Source organism: Callorhinus ursinus, unplaced genomic scaffold, assembly GCF_003265705.2.
Source record: "Callorhinus ursinus isolate GAN/ISIS: 27379988/994484 unplaced genomic scaffold, GSC_fseal_2.0 scaffold1, whole genome shotgun sequence".
In the NCBI taxonomy this organism is placed as follows: Eukaryota; Metazoa; Chordata; class Mammalia; order Carnivora; family Otariidae; genus Callorhinus; species Callorhinus ursinus.
Genome location: NW_027397063.1, coordinates 49,383,099 through 49,408,861, shown reverse-complemented (window position 1 = coordinate 49,408,861; position 25,763 = coordinate 49,383,099). Strand labels below are relative to the sequence as shown.

Here is a 25,763-nt window from a genome sequence, read left to right as displayed (position 1 = left end):
TTTAGATTTGACACTTTTAATCATTCAGTATCTTAATACAAATATAAGAAATAATACAGATTTAAATAACATATGAAAAGCTTACTAAATATACAAATATCCAATTCAACAGTGAAAACAACTTAAGCTTTAGTTCTTAGGTCACTGAGTAGAGACAAGAAAGCAAAAGATACTGAAAAAGTCAATAATTTGGTCTTGTGATTTTTAAGAGTTCAAAAATGTTCCACTAGTTAGAACAATATAATTTAGAACAAAGGGATTTCTAAACCCAAACATACTTTCTCTGCTATTACGAGAAGTTAACTCATGGGAAAAGAAGCCAGGAGGGAGAAGCATTTGAATTGACTTTGAATTGAATTCTAAACTTCCTAAATGCCTGTTTTTATTTTATCATATATTTTCTTTTGATTTCACAATGACTGGTATAGAACCAGATCCTATTATAAGTCAAATGCGACAGGAAATGCTTTTTTTAAAAAAGTGAGCTGCTGGGTTAACAATACTTCTTCTATACGAGTAGGTAAGTAAAGTTAAGGTTGTCAATGTTATTTTGCAATGAATTCAGTCCCATATTCATTGTGGTAAACGTCAGTCACGGGAGGACATGAAGAACTGCAGTGAAACCAAGGGTTCTAGAAAGACCAGTTACTAACAAACCAGTCAGCAGGTAGTGGACTACCACCACCACGTGAGGAGGAAACTGACTCGTGGACCTAAGAACAATATGCAAGAAGAGACAAAACAGCAACTGAAAGGTAAAAGGTAGTCTCAGAAAAGTTCTTTGGTCCTTAACACCTTCCCGTGTTCTCCTTTCTCTTTTTCCTTTCTTGATTCCTTTTTTTCCTGGAATTTCATCAGTTTTTGGAGCAGAATGGCAAACTATCTGGTCCAACTTCCTAATTTTCTGGATGCAGGTGTGGATGCTTATTGAGATAAAGTGATGGACAGAGGGTTGCCCTCGGTTGGAGCCAGAGTCAGCCTGTGAGTTGTGGCTACTGATTCAAAGTCCAGTCTCCTTTCAATAGCACATCACTGCATTGCTTCACAAAATCAAGTCCTACAACAGACTTGAGAGGTAAAACGACTTCCTTTTGGAACTCCCACAAGCACTGGGTAGCTTAGATGGCAGTAGAAAATCTTGAAATTCTTAGGTCTTTTACCCCTACCTCTTCTGCTCTTTATGTCCCTTAGAGAATGACCTTTTTCCTCCTGCCTTCCTCCTGAGTCAGATTCAAGTAGACCAGGGAGTAACTTTTCTGGGTTCTGTGTGATTCCTCTAGGGTTCTGGATAAAAGAAAGATCAAGATATTAACTTCAAACATTTAAAATGTCTATCCTAACACATTTGAAGAAGATACATAACAGAAGCATAGAATACACCTGTGCATATTTCATTGGCAAAGATAAGGACATTCCTGACCCAATGTGATGTGGGGAGACCATGACTCTCTCCAAGGGACATAGGAAATTCTAGAAAATAATCTTTTGCAGAATCACTTAGGACTACACGCAAAAAAAAAAGTTAGAGAATTCCAAATAATCTACATTTATTTTATTTATAAGACCTTGAGCTTTGTTCTCTGTGGATACTAACTCACTGGACCTTGGGCTGGGAATGGTCACAAAGTAGACCCATGGAGGGCCTTTCCAGGGCTACCAGGTTTCTAGCACCTAAACTGAAAGGATGTGGACCTCCCTACAAGGCAGGCAAAGACCTGGGATTTTATCTTGGTGCTACCTCTCATTCTCTGTGTAATCTTAAGTAATTCTTTACCAGAAACTGTAACATTTTAAACCTGCCAAAATTCCAGTATCTGCTGTCTGTGGTAAAAAAACAAAACAAAACAAAACACAGAACAGCTCAGGCAAGAATGCCCAGGCTTAAGGTTCTGCTAGTGAGTGACTCTGTCATCTGGTCGTGACATTTTGATATGATGGATGGCATCTGCCCCCATTCAAGGGTAAACTTTTATGGAAAAATACGTTGGAATGCAAGATTTCTCCCAGCAGTTTTGACCTAAGCAGTTCAATAAAGGTTGCCCCACACTTTTCTCGTATAAAACACCCCATTTCTTCAGCTTGGAGCTATGAGGAAACTGGGGTAGGGGTGCTGGCTACCACCCATCCAGCCTGCCTCAGGGAGACGTAAGTACAATTATTACGCAAAGCAAAGATTATTATTTTAGAAACAAATACTCTTTGTACTGTCCTTCTAACTAGTCACTAATTTCACCAACATAAATTGTCCATTGGGCACTTCTGTTATTTGATATAGTACTAAGCTTAAAATAGAAAAAAATGGCATGATTCCACCTAGAATATAGTGTTTTATTAACACTGCCATTATCATTGAAAGAGCCCATTTACAGGTTACATTATTATGAAGTGAAGTGGAAGAATTCAGGGTAACTATAGATAATGTGGGCAAGAAAAAAAAAAACCACTTTGCTATGAAATAGCTAGACACTTGAAGAAAAAGTGAAATTTGGCATGTGCATTTCATGTGAATGTCTAAATTTTCTACTGTTTGCCAATTCTGCCTTGACTCAATCAAACAAAAGAAAGCTAGTACTCAAAAATTTCAAAAACTGAGGTGATTATCTGTCTATTAAGATCTGCCCCAAATTGAGGTTGAGTTTCTGAGAAGCATGTAATCATCGGTGGGTTGACTAATGAGAAATAAAACGCTATTCTCAAGCTCAAATTTAATTTCATTGTGGAAGGGGCACATTTATGACATCAACTGGGTTTTAAAGCAAGACCTATTATAGAACGGTGGAAAATTTCCCTGGGAAATTTTATTTTATTTTTTCACTTTCTATTTTAGTAATATCAAGTACTGGATTCACAAAAGACAAAGAAAAGAGGCTGTTCTTTGAAAACACACCAACCTATTAATCAACCTACTATCTTACTGATGTCATCTCATGGGAAGTAACTACAATGATCCCATCAGGACTGATACAAAGAGAAATTGTCTCTAAGTCATCATACCTTCTTCCAGAGGTATTTCACCTTCACTGGTGAAAAGAACACAACCGTTCTCTGGCATTAAACAGAATCACAAGAAAAAGTGATTTTTCTACAAAAGTGACATCATCATTAGAGATCACTCCTCTATCCCAAAACCATAAATTTGCTTGTGCTTTTGTGAGCAATGAATAAGTGATTTTGATCTAAATAGACTTTGTTGTTGCTGAGTCAAACTTACTTAACTAGATTTGTCTTACCATGGGGCGGCTCCCTGGAGAGGATTCCTTTCTACCCACATTCAGTGAGTTCAAGAATGAATTCATCCCTCCTCTCCTCCTCTCTCCATGAACTTTGAACACAAGCACACACACACTCACACACATTCAGTTCCCCTCTTCACTTCCTTATTTCTGAGCACATCACCATTGTTCCAGTCACTGGGATCAGAAACTTGGTGTCATTTTTGACTGATCATGTTTTCCTGCCCATCCAAAAGTTTTAGGTGTTCAGGAGATGATGGAAAGAAAAAGAGAAGAAAAAAAGAAAATCCAAAGTAAGTGTAAGGAAAGATAGGAAGCAAATGTAGTAGGTCCACTGGCTTTCATCACAAATTGATAATCACAATTTGCTACGTAAAGAAATTTAAAGTGTCAACATCTTCTATGGTTTTCTTCCCTTTCGCCCAACTTTTGTTATAACTTCAGTTTTGGTCTTGAGTGTTTAAGTCTCCAGCATAATCGACACTTCATTTTACTAGCTATTTAAGTAAATGGGACCAAATCATCTGGCTGTTAAAATATTTGAAACCAGCAAAAAAATTCAGTCCCCCAAAATGTGCCACTGAACATTCAATGTAATTAACTGATTTGGCGGTATGTCATGAAGACATCATCAGTAAATGGCAATCCCAGTGCTTGCAAGATTCTGTAGAGGTACAGGTGTTTATTTTCATAAATGAGAAAAAGCCTAGAAACAAAGATAAGCTGACTCCCTTTGCTTCAGGAACTGGAAAAGACATTGAACAATGATGTTTCCCAGAAAACCCAAGGCTTACTTAATGAACAAAGGACAATTATTTTGCAAATGTCTCATTCTAGTGGAATTTACCTTGGGTTTGAATAGATTGTATTATAAGATTCTTGTCCAACAGGGACTTTTTAAGATGAATTTGAACACTTCATACTTCTTTCCTCACGTTTTCCAAAAGAATACAACAGTAACAGCAAGCAAGGACTAAAATACATGCAACCCAATAATGCCTTTCAAATCAGGACTCCAGGGCATCATAGCTGGAAGAACATTCTGGCAGAGGTCAGCAGACCAAAACCAGGGTTCTAGTCCTAAGCCTGTTGTTAACTAGCTGTGCGACCTTAGGGAAGGAAGTCAATTTCCCTCTCTGGCTTCAAGTCCTAATGGGAAAAATGAAATGTTTGGACAAAGTAAAATCAAACAGCCTACTTATTGCCTTTGACATTCTGCAGAGCACTAATGAATTCTATGGGCTTATGTTTATATGCAATAAAATTATCTGTTCTGTAATCTCTTCTTCCCACAGAACACACTTTTATCTACTTTTGCAAAAGGGTCATTGACACTGAAGATTTGTTGCTTTTCTTATAAAATCACAAGAATTAATCTGGTGTTTATATAAGGCTTACACAAAATTAAGTGTTCGAAAAACCTACAACATGAAAGATAGCTTACGATTTAACTTTAAAAAAACCAACAGTTTTTTTCTTCCTATCCTTCAGTCATCAGAGATGGAAAAAATTCTCATATCCGCCTTTCACCCTTGGAAATCCCCGTCACACACACCATAAACTGAAGCTTTGCATTAACTTTAATAAATTACGCACTGCCTCCCGAAAACAAAAAAAATGAATTCTCTCTCTCTAGCTGACTCCTCTTGTTTTATAGCTTCTCATTTCATAGTATCTCCCAAGTTTTTAGACTCAGCATTTACGAGGTACTGAAATTACAGTAAGAAAAAGAGAATTGAAAACGTCACTTTGAAAATCTATCCATCTGTCCATCCATCCATCCATCCATCCATCCAACCATCCGATTCATTCACTGTCTTAATGAAAGTTTATTGAGAACTTCATATACATAAGACACTGTGATAGATGTTGTAGGGACAGAAAAAAGTTTATAGTCTATAAGGACAGAATGACATGACGGAGTTAATAAGTATAGGTCACCTATAAGCTGCCTATAGTATCTGAGGCATAGTAAGAGTATAAAATAGAAAGTACTATTTAATTAGTGAGTATACTGGACAATTTCAGAGTCTCTTACGCGGACTAGCTGGCCCGGGGAGCGCTCGCTGTAAAAGGAAAAGAGACTGTCCTGCTTGTTAATGGGTAGAAGAACACAGTGTGGGTACTGAGACTTCTTTCCCTGGTGTGGCCATCAGCTGACTCTACAGGGATCGGACAAACATTTTCCACATTTCCTCTCATGGACGTTTACTCTCAACTTACAAATAATTAGCCATTAAATGATCTTAGCAAATAAAAAGCAGAAACATCCAGTTAAATGTCCAACTGCAAGAAAATGACCCCAAAAATGTTCTAAAACACCAGCAACAAGCAGGACACATTGTTGCCATCCCTTATTTACATCTTCCTGTGCCCTCCACAGTGCTATTAAAAAATCATTTGTTTCCTTCTTTGTACTTACTGTGATAACTTACCTCTGTCTTGGTTCCGACGACGTTTCCAGTATAATAAGATTGAGATTAAGACCAGAAGAATTACCAAGGAAACAATGCTTAACAAGAGCGGAACGGAAAACCAAAACCCTATAGATGGTGAAGGGGGGGGAAAGGAGAAACAAAGTCATAAGCAGAAACCATTGAGGCAAAAAGTGATAAAGCAATCGTTGTGATGAGTTTTTCCTAGAGTGGAGCTTTCGATGAAAATTATCCTCAAATATATACCTATTGAGGTCTCCACTCATGGTTTCATATTATTTCAATAACATTTGGTTAATAATAATCTAACCACATGTTTTCTGTGGCTACTATTTCATAAGAGCTTTGAATGTGTTATTTCATTTAATCCTCAAAACAACCCAAGAGTTAGGGATTATTATCATCGTCGCACACATAAAAACAACAACAACAGCAGAACAAAAAACTGAGGCTCAGAGAAGCTAAGTAAGCCCCACATCAGCATAGTAAGGGGCAGAACCAAGGCTCGGTCAGAGGTCACAGCCCATTAAAATAATATATTTATTGAGGAAGTTGTGGAAAATACAGAGATATATATAAAGGGAAAAAAATCATGGATTTCATGATGCCAACCCCAGGAGTAACTCATCTCAATGTATTTATTGTATTTCTTCTAATCTGTGTCTTTGTTATTAAACCTCTTTCCAACAGTCAATAAACACAGCCCCTCAGTGTCACTCCACAATCCTACAGCGGGGGAAGAGCCTCCTGATTTGGGAGTTTCCAGCATCTTCCTCATACTTCTGTAACAGGATTTCTCACATCGTAATTAAACCGAGCCCCTTCAGACAGAGATGTGCCTAACTTCCATGGTTCCAGTGCCTGATAAATGCTTGAAGCATGGAAGACTTTCAGTAAATGCTCACAGAGTAAACAAACATTACACAAATGATGTATAAACATTATAAACGATGTAAGTCAATTCTGGCATTCTTGGACAAGAAGACATGTTCCTTTTCAGGTTCCTGCTTTTCAGGGAAATTTACCTTCTGCCTTGGCTGAAAATGAGGATCTCTTCACAAATGTCCAGATCTAACACCACAAATCTTTTGCCCAAAATTACCTAAATGTTAACTTTTTGATTAGTCTGTTTTTTTGAATAACCCCAAAAATGACTATAGGAAATGTTCCCTAGAGGCCACCACTCCAATAAGGCATACAGGGGAAAGTTTTCCCAAGCTTTAGTGCTTAAAATGCTCCCTGAAAAAAAAGCATCAGTACCTTTGTAGGAGACTTATGACTGAGAGGCTCGTCCAGAGCTGATGCTTTAGCCACACAGATAAAGAAAACCATGGCTATTCCCAAAGCATCTTGCCTAAAACTGCCGCTCCCTCTCTTCTCCCGCCCACAGGCCTCACTTCTTGTGTCAATGAGGCCCAGAGCTAGCAGCTTAGAGAGAAACACAAGAAAGCAAAAACGGTCTTGCTCAGGAGGCAGTTTGTTTCAAAGGGGTGAGGAAAACATTCTCAGATTGGCCCCTTTCTTAAAAGCTCTGTGGCCCTGTTCTACAGTGCAGAGGATGCACAGCCTTCCTCATGGATGTCACTTCTTCCAGGAAATCTTCCTGCTCCCTCCAGACTGAGCTGATCCTCTCCTCCCCACTCTCAATCCTTCCGGGTGCACCGTAGCTTTCTTACTGAGGCATTTCGCACGCAGTTATGTAACTGCCCATTGTGTATCCTCAGTAGAACAGAAGTTTTCTGAGCACAGGGACTGAGTCTTGCTTACTGTTGCGTTTCAACAGTCCCCAAACCTGGCACACAACAGACACTCAGGAAATGTTAGCAGCATGGACAAATAAAGGCATGGATGGATCTCAACAAAAGCATTTGGTATGTGGGCAACATACAACAGTTACCGAAGTAAAACTGGCTCTACTGGTTTCCTCAACTCTGTTTTTCTTTCCCCACTTACTCCATTCTCTCTTATTAGCTCCTTGGCTAAGAGGCCAAGAGGCTCTGCAGAACATTCACCACTTTCCAGTTGTGTGTACACAGATGCAACCACAGCCTTCTCTTACCTTTATCCACAGTTTGCGTGACACTGGTCACATTCCCTAGGTGCAGCACCTGGCAGACCACTTCCTTCCCCACCTGACGCTTGGGGTCTTTGACCTGGAGAACGCTCGTGACAGACGTGGTCCCATTGGGGTGGAAGAGAACCTCAGTACTGTTTTCAATCCCTGATCCAGACACTTTCCAGGAGATCACAGGGGCTGGGCGGGCATTGGCAGAGCAAGTGATATTTAGGCGGTCTTCGAAGAATTTATACTGAAGGAACACTGTGGGCTGTACTGGGACAAAAAAAAAAAAAAAATGATGGTCTGCCATCAGTTAAGCCCCACATTCTCCTCAGAGGAGGAAGGAAGATCTTTACAGAAAGACACTGGGGGCTCAAGGGATAAAGTGGCACATCCAACCCAAAGTGGAGCTCCTCAGTTCTTCCTGTGTCTAATCCTCTGGCTGGCATGGAAACTAGCCTAAGACAGCCCTGTAACAAGAAAAATCCTCTCTGTAGTTTGTCTGCAAGGGAATTAGCTGAATGGGGTGGGGGGGGGTTCCTTCTTTCCCAAACGGTCCAGAGCCTAATTATTCTGTTCTCCAGTTCCATGGGCAAGGCAGCATCTCTGGCTTCTTCTGGGTGTCCCTCTCATAGCCTGACAATGGTCACCTGTCAGCATGGCCACAGAGGTAGGTGCACTTCTCAGAAGCCCCAGGGCAGTTTCAGACCAGAGAGCCCGCAGAGGGAGCGCTGCTCGGAGATGGCCTTTCCGAGCTGGACCAGGGAATGAGATGTGAGGAGGAGACTTGGAAAGTCCCTGCTTGGAATATGTACAGAAAATGTAAATTAGAAATTCACTGCTGATAACCAGAAAATCACAGAATGACAGCTGAACGGACCTTGGAGATCACCTGATAGAGTTAAGAGAAAATAACTGGTTTACAAGAAAAGCACATTATTTTAGCCCAGCTGTAACCCTGTTCCCTTTCAAAAGTCCCTTTGACCAGTGAATTCATTTTCATTGTGTACTTTGAGTGTGCAGTTTATCGCCGCTGAGCAAACATGAGCTGGCTTTCCTGTGGTTACTCCGGAGCCTACAAGATAATTAAAGGACAGTAGCTAAAGGAAAACCTGGTCTGTGTTTCGAGGTTCAAGAGGTGGGTGGGCGGCAGTGGACTGGAGGAAATGGGCCCAGAGGGACCGTGGCTTCTTCCAAAGAATACCCAGATACTAAAGTGATGGGCACTAAGGGACGACATAAAAGCGAAAGAAGAGGAGTATGGCTGACATGGTGAGACTGGGTGGCAGGGTTCTCTGGCATATCCAAGGAAGCTATAAGGTATGGCTGGAAACGATCCATGTGGAAAAGAACAGGATTACCATCCAGAACATTCAGGGGAGTCTGGTTTTCAGGTAAAAAATAATACAAAAGTTTATGAGTAAAGGAGGGGAGAAAAGAGAAAGATGAGAAAAAAAAGAAGAAAGAAAAGTAATAGAGATGAAAGTAACATCCACAAGAAGGAATAAAAAGACAAGTGAGGAGGAAGGAAGGAAGGAAGGAAGGAAGGAGAAAAAAGGAGAGGGAAGAAGGAGGGAAGACTGGAGGGAGAGCAAAGAGGAGAAAGGACAGGGAGACAAGGAGACAAAGAAAACAAAAAAATCGAGTCAAGAAGAAAACCTGACCTGAGATCCTGCAGAGAGGACTCATTATAGGCAAAATAAGTGAGAGAAACCTTTTTTTTTTTGCTGTTGCCATACCTCCCTTGCACTCTCGTTTACTGATCCTCCCCTTACCCCATGTCCAATATTCTTGGTGTGCTCAAACTCTCACTTTAGCGTTCCTGATAACCCTGTCTAAATTTCTCTTTTCCCTTCTAAAACTGCCACCGAGTGTGCCGTGCTCCAAAGTTACCCCTTACTCCCACTTCTCAATTCTTGATCCCAGCTGTGTGTCAGTTAAACGGAAAAGAAACTTGTCAAACTAAGCCTCTTGGATTGTAAAAGAATGCTTATTATCCAGTTAAATACCTAGCTGACTGCAGGTACCAAGAGCCTCTGAGGTATATCCCAAGAGAGCTATGTTGAGACAAAACGAGAGGGACCGCCATAACTGGCTCTGGGTAGGCCCAGTCTGGCTCTGTCCTTAGATCCAAAAGTGTTAAAGCTGTTAGAGACCCTACAGATGATCGATTTCATACTTACTGTGCAGATAAATAAACTCTGGTTCAGAGAGTGGGATGGGACGCTCCCAGGGTCACATGACCGCTAAGGGCAAAGCCAGGTCTGAATCACACCACTACTTACGAAGAACCCATTATCCTCACCACGGGCCTTAATTTACTCTCGCTGAGAACACTATTCCTCAGAGCAAAGATAACTCCAGGCAGAGATTCAAGGGAGCCCCATGAACTTTCCAAGTAACCATAAACACAGTTAGAACAGACATGAAAGGCTAAGCGTCTTCTCATGAACCTTTCTGAGGTTAGGATCCTGAAAAACTAGGCACTACCACCATGTTCCAAACATTCTTGAAAATGACATTTCTAGCCAGAGACAATGTATTCCCAGAGATTCTCACCAGAGAGGCTGAGGCAGGCTGTTCCTGAGATCTTCCCAGAACCAAAAGTATTGAAGAGGCACTTGTAACACCCTTCATCCTCCAGGGTGGTGTTCCAGAAGGTAATGGTTGAGTTCTTGAGTTCCAGCTGGGTGATGTTTATCTTGCCTTTATAAGCAGGCTGGACCACAACCCCATGGTTCTTGCTGAAGGTGACCATGTTTTCTGGGCTAACAGCCTTGATTTTCTGCCATGTCACAATCAAGACTTCCTCGGAATTTTGCAGAGAGCATCTTAAGGAAGCAGGTGTGTTCAGCAGTTCTTTTTCATTTTGGGTCACGACTTTTATCATGGAATCATAAAAGAACATTTATATTTTAAAATTTAACACAAAAAAATACACATTTTCCTGACTTAAAAAAATGCATGTTCAAAGTTAAACATAGAAAAGATAGAGAAAAATGCAAAGAAAACATTACCTACATCCCTGATGCTGCTGGAGAAATATAAGTTCAAATATGTTTATTCAATCTTTAAGAGTAACAGAGTAAGAAAACAAGAAAGCAAACTCTCAGTGACAGAAATTGTGCAAAGAATTCCTGTAAGCTGAAAGCAGGTAGAATGAGGTTGGAGATGCAAATTGCCAGATAGACTAGAAGCATCACCAGGAGTGTTCATGCCTAGAGGTGCAGAAACAAGAAAGGGCCAACGGACAATTGGCAGAGTGATCCGTTTAGGTGAAGAAGATGTAACAGCCCTATACATTCCACACACACCCCCTACAAAGAAGGGTCAGCAATAGCAGTTTCTGCCTCCAGAAAGCAGTGGTGAATATGGGAACATAAGGTAGAAGAATATGCGGGACAATGCTTCAGGAGGCTACGTAGTACCAGACAGCTTTGACAATCAAATAACAATTACGCATTCCCACATTTTTACTTAATGCAATGCAGAATATAAGGCATGACAATAATTTTCCCCCCGCCAATGCTGCCTACTCATATTGATATGAGAGATGATTCAATAGGAAATCTTAATATAATAACAACTAGGCAGACATTTGAGAAAGCTGACTCAATGAAAGAAGAATAAACTCTACAAACCCAGGAACTCAAACTAAATGAATAAAGACATAATGAATCAAGAAACACTTTGACGTGAATAAGTGTGATCTCTTAAGTGTAAAAAGAAGCCAGCATTGTAAACAGTAGAAATTAGAGTTGTAGAAAATGACAAATATAAAATCTTAATGATTTGGCTGATTTAGCAGAATGGACATCCCTGAAGGGTCAACTAGTTAAGTAGGAAAAGCAGGTCATGGAATTCTTCCAGAATGTAGCACAAAGGCATAAAGATATGGAAAAAATTCAGGAAAAATTCAAAGAACTGGAATGTTTCAACATCATCACTGAGACTTACAAGAAGGGAAAAGGAAGAATGGGAGAAAAAAACACTGTAAGGGACAAAAATGTATTTTTCAAAATGATAAAAGGAGCAATATAATATAAGATATATACATTATGAACCTTTATGTTGGGATACCTGGGTGGCTCAGTCAGCTAAGCATTCAACACTTGATTTCAGCTCAGGTCATGATCTCAGGGTCATGGGATTTAGCCCCACATCAGGCTCCGCACTCAGCAGGGAGTCTGCTTGAGATTCTCTCTCTCTCTCCCACCCCCCCACCATGTTCTCTCTTTCTCTGTCTCTCAAATAAATAAAATAAATCTTTAAACAAACAAACCTTTCTGTGCCTAAGAACATAAGTGAAACATATAAAAAGCCATAGAATTGAAAAGAAAAATTTTAAATCCACAAAAATAATGGGAGAGTTTTCCATAGTTTGCTCAGAATTTTCACTTCCACATATTAAAAAATACAGATAAAGCAAAAAAGTCAAATGTAAGGATGAGAAGATTTGAAAAATGAATATTTATATATAAATCATTATATATATATAAATCATGTGTATGTGTATATAGGTATGTATTTATAAACTTTTACCAAAAGAGAACATACAATCTTTACAAACATTCCCCCAAATTGAACTTGAAATAAGATGCAAAAAAAGTTCTTACCCTATGACCTTGAACACTGTCCACAATGTAATAAAGAAATTTGCATACTTCTTTCAACTCTAATTACACCAGAAGTCATAGCAAGAATAATCAATTACTATAAATGACAAGGAGAATATAATGTATTAAAATCCGTAGAAATTGATAAAGCCATCTTCAGAGGGAAATATTTAATCCTAACTTCATTAGGAAACAAGAGAGATTGATAAATGAATACACACATGTATTCAAACATCCCACCCCCCCAAAAGATAAAAGGAGTGAATTCATATAGATGAAAGCACAAATTAATACAATGGTAGACAACATGTAGACTTAATCAAAAACACCAAAATCTGTTTGTTTTTTTTTAAATGAATAACACAGAGAACACGTTGGCTAGTGTCATTAGAAAAAAAAGAAGCAATGTCCTCTCAGTGGCCCTTCAACAATGTCAAGGATGAGAAGGTAGGCATACCAACAGACACAAATTGGAACCCACAAGTATTGCAGAAGTGTAGTTTTAGGGAGGTGTACTCTTGGTAGATGTGAAAAGTTCTGGAGACTGTACCTGTTGCTGGGGTTTTCTGAAAGTTTGTTGAGATTTTGCAGAGCAGAGATTTGAAGAAATTGCTGCTTTTAGAATGGAGAGTAGAAAAGGAACCCGAGCTAGAGTTTTAACTTCTTAGGTGATTTTTCTATTTGACAAGAAATAATTTAGTGGAAAGTTTACAATTCTTGGATGCGTCTATGGAATTCTATTTAGATTCCCCCAAGTCTGTTGGTAAAGCCTGTGCCATGGATGGTGGGAAGCCTGCCCTCTCTCCACCTGTGAAGGCTGATACAAAGCAACAGCACATGGAAGGTTATAGAAGGTCAGCGGCGAAGTGAGGGGTGGCATCCCATGGAACAGAGGAGAAAGGTCTGGCACAACTAGGAAACTCAACAAATAAGTGGACAGCACAGGCATATGCTTTATATAGACTGTGAACCAAGGTAACCTCTATATTTCATTATTTTCCATATTTTTCTGTAAAAGAGGGGGCATGCCCAATTTAAAGGCTTACTACCAGATTACCTTCTAAAAAGGGTATATTCATTCATACTCCCCAAGCATTTCCATATCTTTATAAACATAGGGAATGATATTTAAATAATATGTAAAAGTCATTTGCTTTGATAGGTGAAAAACATCTTAATTTAGAAAGAATTTCTTCACATCTGGTTTTATCTATGGAAACAGTTTCTAAATAGTCAAAGCCTTTTTCCACTTCAAAAACTAAAATGTGGAAAGCAGAAAGAACCACTCCCATTCCTCCAAGCAAATTACATGTTTAAATAATTCATGCAGACAAATGAACTAGCACAGCACAAACAACACTAGCCAGATGTCTCCACTCCAGAAATTGTGCTCCCTGGACCCCATGCAGGGGAATTGGGTATCTTTTTACCTTGCGCCCTGCATAGCATCACTGCTGCCAAGAACCAAATCAGTCTGTAGGTAGACAGATGACAGAAGAGCCTCCTGAACACCTGAAGACAGAAAGCAAAGCAAAGACATGGGCATTTGCATGTGGACAAAAAGCTAAGGAAGCTTCAATCTCATGGCTACCTCAGGGAATGCTGCAGCTCAAGTTTTAACCACCAGATAACTTTGGTTTTGTGGATACAGAACTGGAGACTATAAATGGAAGAAATAAAAGAGTGTGTTCAGGATACGGGAAGGGAAAAGCAGCAATATGGCTCCTCCATTATGGCAATCCCTAGCAATTTGAGGCCGCGCTCTCAAAGCCACCATTGTCAAGAGCCAGGTCTCAAAGACATAGGATGGTCGGGGAAAACAAACTGCCATAAATACACAGAAAACACAGAGACTACAAATGCTAGCATCCACTTCCCAAAGAATCCACATCTGTTAACATTAAAGACGGAACTCAGGGGGGACCACTTTGCAAAAAGATACGACTGCCTTAGAGTTTGCTGAAGTAGATTTCCCTGAAAATTCTGCAAATTTTATACGAATTGCAGCCTTTTAAAAAACAGTAGTGTCCAGAGGCACCTGAGGGGTGTAGTCAGTTAAGCGTCGGACTCTTGGTTTTGGTTCAGGTCATGATCTCAGGGTCCCAGGATCAAGCCCCATCACCAGCTTTGCATTCAGTGTAGAATATGCTTGAGATTCTGTCTCTCTCCCTCTCCCTCTGTCCCTCCCGTTTGTGGGAGCTCTCTCTCTCTCTCTCTCTCTCTCTCAAATAAATAAATAAATCTTTTAAAAAAAAAAGTAGTATCCTTATTTTTTTTTCTGTATTGCTTTGTTTTCATGTGTCTGGGCAGAAATCCTTGGCATTTTTACATGGTGACATTTAATTGGATGTTATTCTGGGTATCATTTTATTATAAAATGAGAGGGTGGATGTAGACAGACCAACTACAGTAGCCCCATGGATCCATTCACTTCATCTACGTGTGTGTTCATAAGGGTACAGGCAAGAAATGTAATTTTTCCCTATATTTTTCTATATTAGAGATGTGTAAGAAATGTAGGTTTCTCTGTATTTTTCTTTACCTGAGTTTCATTGTTATTTCATGTTGCCATTCCAACTAGAGGTAGAGACGTCACTGCAGTCAAGATCACATCATCTCTGTCAATTCAGCCCCCTGCCACCCCCGCACTTCACAGGTGTCCCAATCTCTGGCATTGCATCTCCATTCTTGCGGGCTCACACAATGCCAAGCCATGGGACAGGGCTACTAGTCCTTGGTTACAACCATCTATCCATGGTAGCATTCTCTAAGATGGCTGTGTTCCCCTCCAGTCATCATGGTCATCGATTTGTGCAATTAAACCTTGTGCTTCGAAAGTGTCTTCTCTCATTCTCTTTTGTTCTCCTGATTCTGTGCCCCTGGGTTGGGCAAAGGGAAATTCTACAAGCTCTCTGCCTAGACGCCCTTGTATCTATCCATCTCTGTTTTACTTTTCCCTTGTCATGATGAGGAGGCTGGTCTCTTTCCACAGTTTCTCCCAGGAAAGCCAGGCACAGAGGTTTCTGTTCTTGGATTTCAAAACCTCCTTGTAAGTTCTATTTACCATCTTCCTGAACTCCCTCCGCATGCACCACAATCAGGCACAGGGCTGCCTTTTCAGAAGGCAAGCTTGTGTCTGAATACAGACTTTAATCAGGCCCTCTTTGTTCTCCCAGCCTAGAAAATACGTATTTGCCCTAGGGTCAGGAAAGCTGGTTCTTCCATCTCCTGCGTTCTTCCCATCTGGAATAACGTATGTCCTTGGTTTTCCAGTGTTTAGGCTTTTAAAACTCAAATGCTTAGGCTCTTGCTGTCTCAAAACCTTGGCTTCCAAAACTAAAGTCTTCTTTGGCATTCTAATTCCCTGCCATTTTTTTTAACCATATGCCTCTCTCTCACATGGAAACCCAAATTCTAGCAAAGATGATGAGGAATACAGAATGGACTGGCTCTCACAGTGAAAATCTGTGTTTTAGGATAAGAGAGAAAGCAGACGCACACCAGAACACAGTGTGTGAGCTGGGAGCCAAGAATGTCTAAGAAGGAAAACACAATGACTGAAGTAAGGGAATTAGAAGGAAAGCCTTGCTATTAAATATATACATAATTATTCTGGCTGATGAGTGGGGTTAGCACAAATACCATATGTGTGAGCCAGGACAAATGACTTTACCTCTCCAAACGAGGCAAAAATAATAGCACTAACCCTTCTATTAAAAAAACTATGCAAGTTCGTACATGTAATGCCTCCAGAATAGCGAGTGATACGAGTAAGCACTAAATAAATATCGTTATTTCATTGGGTTGCTATGAGAATTAAGCATTGAAATCACTTAATACAGTGCGTAAGATACAGTAAATCCCAATAAATGTTAGGTAACTAAAAAAAAAAAAAAAAACCATTAATCAAACCACATACAGGGAGTACAAAATGAAAATGGAGAAATCCACTTCTACCCCTTGCCAGGAGGGCCAGGGTTCCCAGGGACCTGGTCTTACCTGGCAGCTACCCCTCTGGCAGCTAACTGCTCCTATCCATGCCTCTTTCCCCTGAATTTCTAGGTGCAAATCCTGCTCCCATCACGTGTAGTCGCATGGGCTTCTGAAAATTAACCTCTCTGATTGTTTATTTGTAAAAGCACATAACAATTCCTCCTCTGAAGGATGGTTGTGAAGATTAGCAGCATCCAGTGCGCCGAGTAAACACAAGCTCCCAGGCCACCATTCTCCTTTGTTAAGAAAGATATTGAAATGACTGGCCGTGCGGTCTTGCCAGTAAACCATATGTGAAAAAAAAAGAAAAGAAAAAAAATACCTTGAGGTATTACTTGTACTTGGATTTTAATCTTGTATTATTATTAGTCTTTTCAATTCTCCCAACGTAAATAAAAATCCGCTCATTCAGTTTGCGCCATGTAAACAGATCCGGAATAAACAAAATGTCTGTCTCTCCTGGATACCCTGGGGTTTAACCCTGATTTATCTGGCCCTCTTTGGCTCCCGAGGCAAAGGACCAAAGGATGGAGAAAGAGGCCGTGCCTCAAGGAGGGAGCGAGCTCTGAACCCTGAATCCCGCAGCCCCCACCTCAGCTTTGGGAGCCAGCACGAAGCCAAAGCAGCACCCGCCATCCCCTTCTTGGGACAGCATAAAATAGAACGGGCTTTCGTGCGCTCGGGTCGGGGCCAGGGAGCCCAGCCGCCAGCGTGCCGGGAGGACTGGCCGACCACCGGCGCGCGCCTCCCCGCCCAGGCCCCCTCCGAGGACAATGATCTCGAGAGAAGCGTCTCCGTCTCCGAGGCCCCCGCCGGGCGGCATCCTTCTAGGACAACTGGCACAGAGAACCGCGACTCCGGGACCAGCCTGGAAACCACCCTTCGCGAGGCAAAAATCCTCTTCTCGGCAAGGCTAGGCGTCGCGGGGAAAGCGCCGGCACCAAGCCCAGCGCCCGACCAGCCCCGGGCGAGCCGCAGCCGGACGCACTCAGGCCGCCGCCGTCCCCAGGGCAGCCGGACCGACATCGCCCGCCCTGCGCCCTCCTTCCACGCCCGGCCCCGCTCACCGGCCTCCCCATGGTCGCTCCCGGCCGCGCGCGGTTGCAGCCTTCAGCTGCAAAGCCCGAGGGATCTCATCGCTGCGCGCCCAGCGCCTCCAGCTCAGGGAGGCGGGCCAATGCCCCGCCCCGGCACCGAGCCGTAGTGGTGGTCCACTCGCCCTCAAGTACTCCCCACAGGAGCCCGGCCACACGGGGTTTCCAGTTTAAAAGTCCCCGCCCTGAAATATTTTCAGTTCTTAGATGTGACGGTTGGGGAAACTGAGAAAGCACGGGGGGTGGTGGGAGGTAGGAAATACACTTCTTCCATTTTCATTTGACAGGGACAGAAAGGAAATGGGGAAGGTGAGGAGTTATCGGTTGGGCAGTAAGCACTCTAGAATGGCAATCTGCATTGTTAAGCAGGTGTTAAAGAACAGGAGGTGGTGAAACCGAGAAAGAACAAAGGCTTTTCTTTGGGAGTCGTGGAATCGCAGTTCGGGGAGCACAGGTTCGGGGAAACCAGAAAAGTGTTGTGCTCTAGTAGGGAAAGCAAGGGGTTTTATGAAAAAGAAGGAAGGGGTGATTACATGAGGCAGATAAAGAAAATAAGGGAAAAAGGTGCTAATTTGGTGCTGACCAGTGGAGCCACTTCTGATAACTACTGCTTTATTTTTGCTGTCAAATTAAGTTGTCCCTAGTATGTATTAACTACCTTTACTGTCTTCATATGACCTGAATGCCAGTTGCTGTGTTGAAATTTAACTGTTTGTAAAACTGTTGTCGCTTCTGGCTCAGTTCAAGAGTTCATTAGTTGGAAAGGAAAATGGAGCATCAAGATGGAATCTCTCAGGTCCAGAAATTTAACACAATTCCACACAGGCATGTCAGAAATGAAGAATTTTGAGAAATGTTATTCAGTTTCTCCAGATGTCACCTATAAAAATTTAAAAAAAAAAAGTTTTGAGGCCGAATTTAACCAACAGACGCTTTTAAAAAACAAATGCACATTTATTTTTATCCAGAATCAAATTTTGGATTTAAGCAATCAATTCTGTAATGATCTCTTCTTTCAGAGTGACTGGTTGGTTGGTTGGTTTGTTCTTCTTACAGGGAGAGGTTTCCTTCCACTTGTTTGGTGAGGAAGATTCTTATTTTAACAAGTTCCAGAGTTCTTGGCTCTTAGAGAGAGAGAGAGAGGTAAACAGATCTACGAATTATTCATCTCCTGAAATCTTCCTGTTTTCTTACCACCACCCTCTGACAAGTTGCTGGGAAAGAGCTTTTAATTAAGGATCCATGGACCTGTAAACCTGAGGGCTGGAATCATAATATCATGACTGGACCTTTCCAGATACACAGAAACATGACCACACATAATCAAAGGATTAAATGACTCATGCGCTGCCAAACAGGATACCTAAAAGAAAATCAACTTATATACATAGTATAGTGACATCAAGAAGATCAAATTAAGAAAATCAAGGAGAAAATTCTAAAAAACTTCAAAAGTGAAGAGAAACGCACAAAGAAAAGAGGATCAAAGTGACCTTAAATGTCATAAGGCAGTGCCAGGTGCAAGAAGTCAATGAGTTAATTTTCATATTGAAGAAAAATAACTTTGAATTCCGCATCGTCTCTTATAAACATTGCTACACAGGTATATTTAATTTTTTTTAATTTTTTCATCAAATTTATCATTTGTAGAGGAGCATGCAAACATCACAAGTATACAACTCGATGTCGTAGAGTAAACCTACTTACATAGCTGGAAGCACATCAAAAACTGCACATTCCCAGCTCTCCAGAGCCTGTCACTACCACCACCACCACCACCCCGCCTCCACCCCACTGTCCTACTTTTAACCTCCTAGACTAGGCTTGCCTGTTGGTACGCTTCATATAAATGGCATCAGAGACGACGACCTCATTTGTATCTGGTTTCTTTCACTCAACAGTAGGTTTGAAGAATTCTTCCTTAGTGACTGCATATAGGTGTGATTCGTTCATTCTGTCTGTTGTAGACTATCCATTCTGTAAATGCTGTACACCACATTTATTTCTCTATGCTACTGTTAATGGAAATCTGTTTTCCAGTTTAGGGTTATTTTTAATAGTGGTGCTATAAACATTCTAATACGTGGCTTTTTGTGAACATATGTAGACCATTCTGTTAGATTATTTTTTATTTTTGCCAGATATGTCTTTTCCTTTTGCTTTATTTTTAATCTTTCTCTATTCTTTTTTTTCCCAAGTGTCAGATATTTTGCGGGACCTAAATTTTTAAAATCTACTCAAAGACTCTGTTCCAGATTTCATAAACAAAATATTATACAATTATAGGATAAAAAAAGATTTCTGTAAAGGATATAATTCTCATAAAATTTATTCCATCCAAACTCTCCATGAAAACACTTTCAAAAGTATTCTAAGAAAAATGAACATTAATCCAGGAGGATGCAACATAGAAAGATATATAGAAGGAATAAATAATTCATCAAAATTTATAATTGTCCCAAAAAAGCAAGATTCCTCAAATTGTATCTCTGTAATAAAATAATTGAATAATTCAAACCTACATGGAGGGAGGAAATGAGATATGAGAGGTAAGAGAATTTTGGCAAGATATATATGTTTAAGAAATTGACATTATAGGGGCACCTGGTGGCTCAGTCCTTAAGCGTCTGCCTTCGGTTCAGGTCATGATCCCAGGATCCTGGGATTGAGCACCACATCGGGCTCCCTGCTCGGCGGGAAGCCTGCTTCTCCCTCTCCCACTCCCCCTGCTTGTGTTCCCTCCCTCACTGTGTCTCTCTCTGTCAAATAAATAAATAAAATCTTAAAAAAAGAGAAAGAGAAATTGACATTATAAAATAAAGAGAAGTATTGTCCTTAGTAAGTTAGGAGAGAACATCAGAAGAATAGTAACAAAAGAATATTTAACTTCATAACAGCATGGGAGAAAAAAGAATATAACTAAAATGATATGAAAGTTAAAAATAAAATGGAAAAGATGTCCTATTATATCAGTTACTACAACATATACAAATAGGTTAAAAACACAAAAGATAGAAACCTAGGACACAGAAGAGCAAACAAGGGAGGGGAAAAATCCCTGCCATTATGAAGCATAAACATCACTTTAAAAATTCTTTGGAAAAGAAAAAATGTGCTTACATAATTTAACATTTTGCAAACAAGGGAAAGATGACATTTACAATTCTTGGATAAATCTAAAGAAGCAGTTAGAGCTAATTTATCATCTTAACTGTACTTATCATATACCAATGTTGAACAAAAGAAGCAGTGAACTCGAAATAAAAAGTGTAGATAAAACTAAAGGCAAAAATCAATAAAAAGGAACAAAATTGAATGACTACAAAAAGAGCTTTTTCTAGAAATTAATTAAACAAACCTATGGTAAAAATTACTAAGAAAATTGGGGCGCCTGGATGGCTCAGTTGGTTAAGCATCTGACTCTTGATTTCGGCTGAGGTTGTGATCTCAGGGTGGTGAGATCGAGCCCTGTGTGGGGCTCTGCGCTGGTTGTGGAGCCTGCTTAAGATTTTCTCTCTCCCTCTCCCTCTGCCCTTTCCCCCATCTAAAAAATTACTGAGAAAATTAGAAAAAAAGAAACAATATAAAATGAAATATGAGAAGTAGAACTGACATAATAGAAAAAAATAAGACAATATTATGAACATTCATATCAATTTGAAAACACAAAATGCATAAAATTCTGAAAATGACAAGTTGGTCATAAAAATTTAAAGACTGACACTTTAACAATAGTAAGTCTTCCAATACATGACTATAGGATATTGTTCCATTTGCTGTGTTTTCTCTAATTTCCTTCATTGATTTTTTTAAGTTTATTTATTTTTAGTAATCTCTACACCCAACTTGAACTCAAACTCATGACCTCAACGTCAAGAGTCACATGCTCTACCTACTGAGCCAGGCAGGTGCCCCTCATTAACATTTTATATCAGTATGCAAGCCTTTCACCTCCTTTGTTGGGTTTATTCCTAAGTATTTTATTCCTTTTGGTGTTATTGTAAATGGAATTGTTTTTCCTAATTTCCATTTCAGACAGCTCATTATTAGCGTGTAGAAACACAACTGATTTTTGTATGTTGATTTTGTATGTTGATTTTGTAATTTTACTGAATTTGCTTATTTGTTCTAAAAGTTTTTTATGGAGTCTTTGGGATTTTCTACATATAAGATCATGGCATCTGCAAACAGGGACAGTTTAGGTCTTCCTTACTGATTTCCCTGCCTTTTGTTTTGTTTTGTTTTGTTTTTCCTCCACGAATTACTGTGGCTAGGACTTCCAGTATTATGTTAAACAAAAGTGGCAAGAGGGAGCATTCATGCTTTGTTCCTGATTATTGAGGTCAAGCTTACAGTGTTTTACCACTGAGCGGGTTGTTAGCTATGGGTTTTTCATATATGACATTTATTATGTTGAGATACTTTCCTTCTTTCTATACCTAATTTGTTCAAAGTTTTTATCATGAAAGTGTTTAGAATTTTTCGAATGCTTTTTCTACATGTATTTAGAGGATTGTGTGATTCTTATTCTTTATTGTGTTAATATGGTGTAGCACATTAATTTTCAGATGTTGAATTACCCTTGCATCCCAGGGATAAATACTACTTGGTCATCCTGTATGAACCTTTTAATATGCTGTTGGATTCAGTTTGCTAGTATTTTGTTGAAGATTTTTGCCTCTATATTTGTCGGAATATTGGCTGGCTGTTTTACTTGTGACGTCTTTGACTGTGATGTCAAGGTAGTGCGGGCTTCAAAAAATGAGTTTGGAAGTCTTCCCTCCTCTTTAATTTTTTTGAAGGAGTTTGAGAAGCATTGGCATTAATTCTTGTTTAAATGTTTGGTAGAATTCACTAGTGAAGCCATATAGTCCTGGCCTTTTCTCTGTTGAAAGTTTTTTGATTTCTGATTTACTCTCCATACTAGCTATAGGTCTCTTCAGACTTTCTACTTTATGATCTAATCATGGGAGGTTAGATGTCTCTAGGAATTTATCCATTTCTTCTAGGTTACCCAGGCTTTTAGTGTATAATTTTTTAATATTGTCTTATGACCCTTTTTATTTATATGGCATCAGTCTCTTCTTTCATTTCTGATTTTATTTACTTGAGTCTTCACTCTTTTTTTCTTAGTTTAGCTGATAGTTTATCAATTTTGTTTACCTTTTCAGAAAACCAGCTCTCTGTTTTGTTAATTTTTTCTATTATTTTTGTTTTTTCCTGCTCAAATTTTTGTTACTTCCTTTTGCTAACTTTGAGATCAGTTTTTTCTTCTTTTTCTAGCTCCTTAAGGAATAGAGTTGCGTGTTTTATGCAATCCCCATCAAAATTCCCATAGCGTTTTTTGACAGAAATTAAAAAAAACACACACACACACACAATTCTATAATTCACATGGGACACAAAAAACCATGAATAGTTAAATCAATCTTGAGAAAGAAGAATGAAGCTGGAGGCATCATACTTCCTGATTTCAGAATATAGTACAAAGGTACAGTAATCAAAACAGAGCAGAACTAGCATAATGACAGACATATGGACCTAGGGAATAGATTAGAGAACTCAGGAATAAATCCACGCATTTGTAGTCAACCGATTTTTACAAGGGTGTCAAGAACACACAATGGAGGTAGGATCATCTCTTGAATGAATGATGTTGAGAAAACTAAATATCCACATTCAAAAGCATGAAACTGGACCCTTCCTTCACAACACCAGAAAAATCAACTCAAAATAGATTAAAGACTTAAATGTAAAACCTGAAACTATGAAACTCTTAGAACACATGGATAAAAAGTTTCCTGAGATTGGTCTTGGCAATGATTTCATGGCTATGACAACAAAAGTACAGACAACCGAAAACACAAATAGACAAATTGGACTCTATGAAGCTAAAAAGCTACTGCATGGCAAAGGAGACAACAGACAGAAAGGGCAGGCTACAGAATGGGCAGAAATACTCTCAGGAGTCCTTAGGAGACATAGTTCATCACAAGCATGCAAATATTGCTTTCTCACTGTTATTAATGCATCTAAGACTGTAACCTATTTGCATGTATTTGAGCTATGGAACAGGGAATGATTACTGAGATTCACCAGCAAGTAGTTCCAGAGTAGGCAACAACTTTTGGCGGCTTTCAGGGTTCATTCTTCTCCACATGAATCTTAAAGGTCTTGACTCAAGCCCGAAGTGTCTGTGGTCCTCCAGTCCCTTGCTGATGGTTAGTAGCCCTGAGCCTCTGCATCTTACTTCTCTCACTTACTGTCACATCATCTGGCCTAATGAGTTTCTAAAACTGGTTTTCATTTTATTGAGGGCATGTTTCCAGGTATGTTTTTAAGTTAGTCAGTGCTAGTGATAAAAGATAACTTGAGCTCCGGAAAAATGTTTCAAACCATCTAAATGATAAGAGGTTCATCTTCAAGGGGAACCCTCCTACGCTATTGGTGGGAATGCAAGCTAGTGTAGCCACCTCTGGAAAACAGTATGGGGGTTCCTCAAAAAGTTGAAAATAGAGCTACCCTACGACCCAGCAATTGTACTACTGGGTATTTACTCCAAGGACACAACTCTAGTGAACCAAAGGGGCACCTGAACCCATGTTTGTAGCAGCAATGTCCACAGTAGCCAAACTATGGAAAGAGTTCAGATGTCCATGGGCAGATGAATGGATAAAGATGATGTGGTGCATATATACAATGGAATATTACACAGCCATCAAAAAAATGAAATCTTGCCATTTGCAATGACCTGGATGAACTAGAAGGTATCATGCTAAGTGAAATAAGTCAATCAAAGAAAAAACAATTATCATATGATCTCACTGATATGTGGAATTTGAGAAACAAGACAGAGGATCAGAGGGGAAGAGAGGAAGAAATGAAACAAGATGAAACCAGAGAGGGAGACAAATCATAAGAGACTCTTAATCTCAGGAAACAAACTGGGGATTGCTGAAGGAGAGAGGGGTGGGGATATGGGGTAACTGGGTGATAGACATTGAGGAGGGCATGTGATAGAATGAACACTGGGTTCATATATATGACTGATGAATCACAGACCTGTACCCCTGAAACAAATAATACATTAAATGTATTACTGTAAATGTAATTAAATCTATCATTGTAAATGTAAGTTAATTGAATTTAAATTAAAAAAAAAAAGCTAGTTAGTGGCAGAATTAAGCCTCAGTTGAGGGGAAAAAAAAAGAGAGGTTAATCTCCAAAGCATATAAAGAACTCCTGCAATTCCGTAGCAAAAGAAAACTAATAACCCAACTAAAAAAATAGGCTAAGGATCTGAACAGATATTTCTCCAAAGAAGATATAAACGACCAACAGGTATGTGAAGAAGTGCTCAGTGTCATTAACCATCAGGGAAATGCAAATCAATACCACAATGAGATATTACCTGATACATGCTGGGATGGCTGTTATCAAGAAAACAAGACAGGGCAGAGTTAGGTGGGCTCTGAGTTCATCTCCCACTGACACACCAAGGCAACAACTACATGTGATGCAACTCACTCTGAAAACAAGCCTGGTGAGACTGGTGGGACAGATTTTTCACAAATAAAGACATAAACAGAAGTCCCATTGAAAAGGGGAGGAAGGGCAGAGGTGCAGCCAGGAACCAAACTTCCAGCATGGTGACCTACAAGCAGAAGGGATTTCACAAGTGCAGAGGTCCTCCCCGAGGAGCAAGGGGATCAAGCCCCACATCAGGCACCCCGGGGGCTCTGATACAGGGAAGGGAAGATGAAGCCTCATAATGATGGGGGAAACAAAGGCAAAAGAAATGCAGCTTAAATTAAAATTGCCTTACAGGGCGCCTGGGTGGCTCAGTTGGTTAAGCGACTGCCTTCGGCTCAGGTCATGATCCCAGAGTCCTGGGATTGAGTCCCACATCGGGCTCCCTGCTCAGCAAGGAGCCTGCTTCTCCCTCTGACCCTCCCCCCTCTCATGTACTCTCTCTCTCTCATTCTCGCTCTCTCAAATAAATAAATAAATAAATCTTTAAAAAAAATAAAAAAAAATAAAATTGCCTTACAGCTTGCAGCTCACTGATAGACACCTGAAACACGCAAAGTGTGACCTCCCCCAAAGAACTCCTGGCTGCCTTAGTGACTTAATGTTTTTTATTTTATTTTATTATTTTATTATTTTATTGATTAACATATAATGTATCATTTGTTACAGGGCTACAGGTCTGTGATTCATCAGTCTTACACAACACCCACCACAACACATACCCTCTCCAGTGTCCGTGCCCCAGCTACCCTATCCCCCTACCCCCTCCCCTCCAGCAGCCCTGTTTGTTTCCTGACATTAAG

General features: G+C 40.0%; 2 protein-coding genes across 11 annotated transcripts in view; both read right to left on the bottom strand.

Moving 5' to 3' along the window:
- CD200 (CD200 molecule) lies at positions 1-24,860 on the bottom strand. 8 transcript variants are annotated; one of them, XM_073893283.1, is made up of 8 exons: positions 24,842-24,860; positions 18,089-18,310; positions 13,774-13,855; positions 10,287-10,607; positions 7,728-8,000; positions 5,669-5,776; positions 5,272-5,395; positions 1-1,284 (listed from the first exon to the last, which is right to left on the bottom strand). In XM_073893283.1, the coding sequence occupies exons 2-7, from the start codon at positions 18,101-18,103 to the stop codon at positions 5,277-5,279; spliced, it is 918 nt and encodes a 305-aa protein (XP_073749384.1). In that variant the 5' UTR covers positions 18,104-18,310; positions 24,842-24,860; the 3' UTR covers positions 1-1,284; positions 5,272-5,276. The 8 variants fall into 8 exon arrangements, with proteins under 8 accessions (XP_073749384.1, XP_073749419.1, XP_073749401.1 ...); XM_073893318.1 differs by lacking the exons at positions 18,089-18,310; positions 24,842-24,860 and adding exons at positions 12,344-12,440; positions 12,894-13,160; XM_073893300.1 differs by lacking the exon at positions 5,272-5,395 and having other exon boundaries at positions 24,842-24,858.
- Positions 18,364-25,763, bottom strand: part of LOC141372864 (OX-2 membrane glycoprotein-like) — a 39,060-nt gene continuing 31,660 nt past the window's right edge. For all 3 annotated transcript variants that reach the window (XM_073893341.1, XM_073893333.1, XM_073893336.1), the window contains one exon: positions 18,364-18,554. In XM_073893341.1, coding sequence (XP_073749442.1) covers positions 18,530-18,554 — 25 coding nt within the window. In that variant the 3' untranslated portion in view covers positions 18,364-18,529. The remainder of the gene's footprint in view (positions 18,555-25,763) is intronic.